The sequence below is a fragment of the Phaseolus vulgaris genome, chromosome 6 (genome assembly GCF_051622355.1).
Source record: "Phaseolus vulgaris cultivar YP4 chromosome 6, ASM5162235v1, whole genome shotgun sequence".
Lineage (NCBI taxonomy): Eukaryota > Viridiplantae > Streptophyta > Magnoliopsida > Fabales > Fabaceae > Phaseolus > Phaseolus vulgaris.
In genome coordinates, this window is record NC_143503.1 from 17,418,092 (window position 1) to 17,424,061 (window position 5,970).

Sequence of the window (5,970 nt, forward strand, 5' to 3'; positions counted from 1 at the left end):
CCCTCCTCCCAACCCTCTAATGTTGAGGTTTACAATTATCATGATAACTTCTTTAACACACCCCCCTTAGACCCCTTTTTGACATCATTGTCCCTTACCTCCATATGGTCTAGTTCTCCAACCACGTTCCCCACTACCCCTGAACACTGCAATCCTAGATTTTTGCCCAAATCCCATATTCTGGCAGATTCAGTGGCATTATCTTCTAGCTTAAGCCGATTGTTACACAGATTAATGTCATTGTTTGATTATGCGAAAGAGTAGTGACTTAACTTGGAAGAAGAATTTAACCCTTGATGGAGTGATCCCATACCCCTGTTTGATCTCCACTTCGGATGAGTGGTTGGCGTTCCATGATCTCGCAGCCGTCGAATTTCCGGTGATGTTTTACTGGTCATTGCAATCTGAAATGGTTCCTCGTGCACAACATTTGGCTCTAATGTATTCGCTTCCTTACGCCACTTAGAGGTGCCGCTGGATTGTGGATCTTCGCAGCCCAACGAAGAGCCCTCTTCCTCACTACATTGGTGAATTGCGTGGCACAGGTACACACCAGAGTCAGATTCCTGCGATTTCAAACCTCCAAGGTGCTCACCATAACCGGTCTCTCTCATTCGTTCGTTGAATAACGGAGAAGAGGACTTGGCTACAGAGCGTTCCGTTGCACACCTCTGTTCCGTAGTTTCCCCATTACAACCTATGACTGGGCCACCCTCACTAACTTCTTTACTACACACACCTCCAATCACTACATGAGTGAGCTAGGTTATATATCACAACATATGTTATAGTTTTTTGTTATCAAAACTCTTAGACTCTGAGTTTGATGGGTAATAATAATTTTGTTTGTTATCTTTACAATATTTGTCAAAAAAATTGTAATAACGAACATTAGGTTAACATTGACATTAAGCTTATGTAGTTCTATCCTTACCATAGTGTTTTTGTTGTAAATGTGTAATCCATATATAATATTTTGAAGGTTAGACCAAATGTAAAATCATCTAATTTTATGTGGGTATCAATCAAGGTTTCTAACTGTTCACGGATGTATGTTGATTAAGTATGTTAATCATGTTCATATTTAACTCAAGTGTAATAAATAAACCAAACCAAAGATTATGAGTGTGACTACTATTAATAAAATGGACGGGACCATTATACAAGTCAAAATTCAAAGAGATTGAGTTAAGATAATTCATTATCTTTTGAAGAATTCATTAGTAAAATAATTACAATTTTACACATTGTAGTTTTTTATCGACACAAAGTAGTTAGACTTTTAAGACATGCAGTACATTAGAAAATCTTAAACAATTTATTTTTGTTAATTTTTATAACACTTTAAGGGAGATGTCATATTAAACCGGGTTTTACTCTTCATTAGTACATTTTAGATTAATTTATAGTAAACTTTACTTAATTTACTGTGGATTTATAACTTCTTAGATTTGTGAAATGACTTTGAATAAACTTAGGTTTTAATGAGCTTAAGTTATAATTCACTTTGATTATTATGTTTAAGTTTATTAAATTAACATATATTGATTATAAATGATGTTGGAGCATTTTGTAATAGGGCCCTTGAGCCTTTTATAAACATGATGCTTCTTAATATGGCTTATAACAATTTAAAAAGCTTAATCCAGAAGAAGGGTACAAGAGAGGAGGGCAAGTCCTTAGAAGACATGAAAACTTAAGAATCAAAGTTCTTACTCCAACCAACTGCCTCAAATAATAAAACTTGTGGACAAAAAGGGGCCACATAATTTAAGACATACACACCCCTTCAAGATGATTTACATGCAGAGTGAACATTCACCATGTTCTTAGGCAACACTGAAGGAACTTGCAGTGCTCTCCACAAATCTTCTTGCTCCCTTAAACCACCTCTTATCTCCAGCTTGAGCCTTGCAGATGTATAGTTTGCCATCTTTCACAGTTGCTGTAATCAGCTGGTGCTTGCCACCTTCATCTCCATCAGCTGTCCTTGTCAAAACAGATAAACTGTAGTACTTTTTCCCATCAATTTCAGGTGTTGCACTTTCCAAGATGTTTGCAGTTGCTACAGCATTGGAATCAAAACCACCCTGAGAAATTATAGTTCAGAAGCAGTTAACAAATTGAACAATATTTGGTGCATTATTGATGATCAAACTCTACAAGTGTAAAGATTTTTACACTGTTAACCAATTGAAAATCACATCAGTGTAAACTTTGCACTGTTTACTGTACATGACAATCTATGATTGGATCACAGTGTATTCTAAATAAATTCTAAATTGTAATCATTCATCTTGTTTTATGTACCAAAATTTGAATAAAGTTAGCAGGGATTATAGAAGTAAATGTCAAATATATAATTCTTTTGTTTTCATACATTTTTTTCCCAATGAATATTTTCACTTTTATTTCCTAGACTAGTATCTTATAGACATTTTGTTTGCATTTACAGAAATTGTAAAAAGGAAAACAGACAATGGTAAGGTTAAAAATGTATGTCATAAGGCTAGTCATAAAATATGAATGAATCACCTCAGAGTCAGTTTGGCCAAAGAAGGCTTGTTTCCCTAGCAAATAATCCACCTGCAAAAAGGAAAACTCAAGTCTTGAATTTCAGCCAGCAACTGTTGTCATTATCTTTAAACTTCATAATTCACTTAGATTTTCATGCATACATACACTGGTTATAATATGGAGTATGAACCTTAATTGTGAAGTAGAAAACAAGCCAAAAGTTATAAATTTACCTTAGATAGAAAATCCTCAGGTGAACCATAGTCAGTGATAGACTTCTTATCAGTTGCAGTGACCATGACAGAAACATTGCTTGTTGTGTCAAAATTATCTTCATATCTAAGAACCTGGCCTGGGTACTCAACCTCTTTGCTTGGGTTCCACTTTGAGGGAATTGAGATTTTGAATCCATTCCCATTGTATGGAAGGAAGTCTGTGTTTGTCTTTGGCTTACCAAACACATTGGCTGCAATAAAATCAATAGTGATTTCTAATTTTCAGAATACCCAAAATATTTTAGATAAAAACTATTCTTGGGTCTTTTGAGATAGTTGGTTCATTCACATAATATCAGAAATTCTATGTAATCAAGTTATAAGAAAAATATTCTAACCCTCACCAACCTCTTTCTTTATACTTTCTGCAATTTGTTTAAGTGGGCTTATGGTTCAAAGCCAAATGGCAATAAGAAAGCCACTCTTAGACCTATGCAAATTTCCCAGTTTGGTCCTCATCACTTTATTTCTTTCATCTTTGAACTCTAACAAGCTATAATTGGCAATGCACAAAATCCAAAAGTAATCTGCACACTTTCTTTACAATAAAACAACTTTTTCAATTAGACGCAAAGGTATTCAAACCCGGTTTCTTAATTAAGAGTGGAAATAAGTTACACTTTGGACCAAACTTTTGTTAAAAAACAAAGTCTGAATCTACACAGATCTGTTAGGCCTAAAAGGTTTTGATTGGCCAAAAATTTGACCTTTTTAACTAAATAAATTTTCTTAAGAGTTCAAGTATAACCTATTGTCTGATCTATTTCTATTCCTATTCTTCATTGACTATTTAGTTCAATAAATGTCTGCAGCACCCTGTAAAATTTTGACACCCTCAGTATATCAAGATCCACCACTGAAGTGAGTTGGACTATATGAATCACACAACACCATTCAGGTCCCTTAAAGAAACTCTCTCTACAACAAATGAGTAAATTTGATCTCAAAGCTAAACTCATTGTGTCAAATTGCATTCCACAACAACAATTACAACTGTATCAGCTACACTTGACAGAAATTTTCTGCATGATTGAGGTTGAAGGTTTATGAGCCATGCATGGTAATCACTCCAAAGATATGAGGTATGGTAAGTATGTTTAGAGAGAATTTTGTAAAAACTTTACATATCTAAATTTGTAAAAACTTCTTATATATATATATATCTTGACTATAATTTGAACACTGAGAAACTCATTTCATTTTCGTTTCTCTCCTGTATCAATAATATCCTTGAAACATTCTAATAACTTAGCAATCAAAGAGGTACAAAAGGGTAAAATTATACCAGCTTCCCCATAGGCTGCATCAGCAGGAGACACCTTGGAGCCAACAGCAGCAGCACCAATGAGCACAGTGAGGGCCAACCGGCGAGAGACAAGGGTGGTGGCATCAGGCTCTTGGACAACCTGCTTCTGTGCCTTGCAGACAATGTGGTTAGGTTTGGTGGTCAGCACTTGGCGCTGTGGTGAAGCTCTGGCAGGGTTGGTGAGGGCATGGTGGTGCAAGAAACATTGGGTGGAGGCCATTGTGCTCAAAGCTCAAAATCTTCACAGTTTCTTTGGCATGTGAATCACAGTATGTGTGGAGTTGGAAGTGGTTTTGATGTGGGAGGATGACGTGGCAGTGAAAATGTGGCTGGTTGTGGATATTGCATATTGAGGTGAATGGTTGGAGGTAGCATTAGATTGGATTTGCGATGTGGGATAAGGGAGTGGGGGTTCTCATTGGTTACACGTGGCACCATGCTAGGTATTGTATTCTCTTCCCTCTAGAGGAAACTCTTTTTACATCATGAAAGAAAATCCTATAAAGCTCTTAGAACTTCTGTTGCATGCTTCTGACAGACTCTTGTTATGCTCAAGTGTAAACAGTAAATTCAATGTTTGGGTGAAATGGGTTTTTTCACACCGCAAATCATTTTGCAAATGACCATATTTTTGGTAAAAAAATTTTATGAAGTCATAAATAACGTGGACCATTTTAAAGTAGAAGTCATACTTCATAATTTTACATTGGAAAAACTCCTAAAAATTAGAACAATGATATTCTCACCTTATTTCACTGTACAACCTCTAATTGATGATATAAAAAACAAAATTTGTTATTTTATAAAAAAAAAATTTGAAACTTTACCTCAAGAAAGATATGGAACAAAATTGTTAATGTATCACTTTTTTAAATATACTGACAATTTTTTAAAATTAATTTTAAGTGAAGTTATATCATCCTACAATGAAGTCATATGAGATATTTATGACTTTTCATTCTAAAATTGTACGCATATGATGTTTTATCCATTTTCGTAAATTTTTTTTTATCCAAAATCGTAATTTATGAAAATAATGCAAAACTTTTAAAATTTTACATCTAGTCATTCTTTATATTACATATTCATCAACTTAAAAACATTAAACTTAAACATAATAGAAGATACCACCATTAAAAAAAATATAGAAAAAGTAAGTATAATTTATGAAAATACAAGAGTACTGGTGTATTCCTTCGTAATTTTATTAAAATAGATAAATTTTAAATATTTTATAGATATGGATAAAGCGTACTTGCTAACAATACTTCAAAATAACAAGTAGTGTTTTTAAAAATTATATTTAATAAATTTGTTTAAATATAGTTGTTTTCTTAAACATTTTTTTTTAGAAACTATCCTTAGAATCGAGATTTCAATTTTTTTATAATTCTTTTTAAATACAGTCTCCAAACATGCTTTGATAATTTATTTTAAATAGCTTACTTTGCAAATTTTTAGTTTTTTAATAAATGATTTTGTTTATTTAATAACTGTTTTTTTTATTTAAAAATGTTTATTGTTTTTTTTTGAGAAATTTAAAATGAAAATTTTGATTTTGATTTTAATTTTAAGTTAATATTTTTATTTAATATAATTTGTGAAATTAAAAATAATAAGATATTATATTACAAAATAAATAAAAATGTTGGACACCCATAATGAAGTAAAGAAAATTTCATATAGTGATAACTAATTTTGAACAATGACATTTAAAGTATTTTGAATGATGACATTCTTGGTTGTGTACACAAAGTACTTTTGGTTATCATGTCTTAGTTTCCTCCTAATATCTCACATAACACTAAAAGAAACAAGTTTAAAAGAGGGGCAACATGAGCTCACTAGAAAACTTATAACTTGAAGAATTAC

At 32.7% G+C, this 5,970-nt stretch overlaps 1 protein-coding gene across 1 annotated transcript; it reads right to left on the minus strand.

Annotated features, from left to right (window-relative positions):
* Nucleotides 1-1,568: 1,568 nt before the first annotated feature.
* On the minus strand, nucleotides 1,569-4,366 carry PSBP-1 (photosystem II subunit P-1). Its single transcript, XM_068638609.2, has 4 exons — nucleotides 4,078-4,366; nucleotides 2,751-2,983; nucleotides 2,536-2,586; nucleotides 1,569-2,090 (listed from the first exon to the last, which is right to left on the minus strand). Exons 1-4 carry the CDS (start codon nucleotides 4,316-4,318, stop codon nucleotides 1,830-1,832), a joined length of 786 nt encoding a protein of 261 aa, XP_068494710.1. The 5' UTR covers nucleotides 4,319-4,366; the 3' UTR covers nucleotides 1,569-1,829.
* Between the last annotated feature and the right edge of the window lie 1,604 nt (nucleotides 4,367-5,970).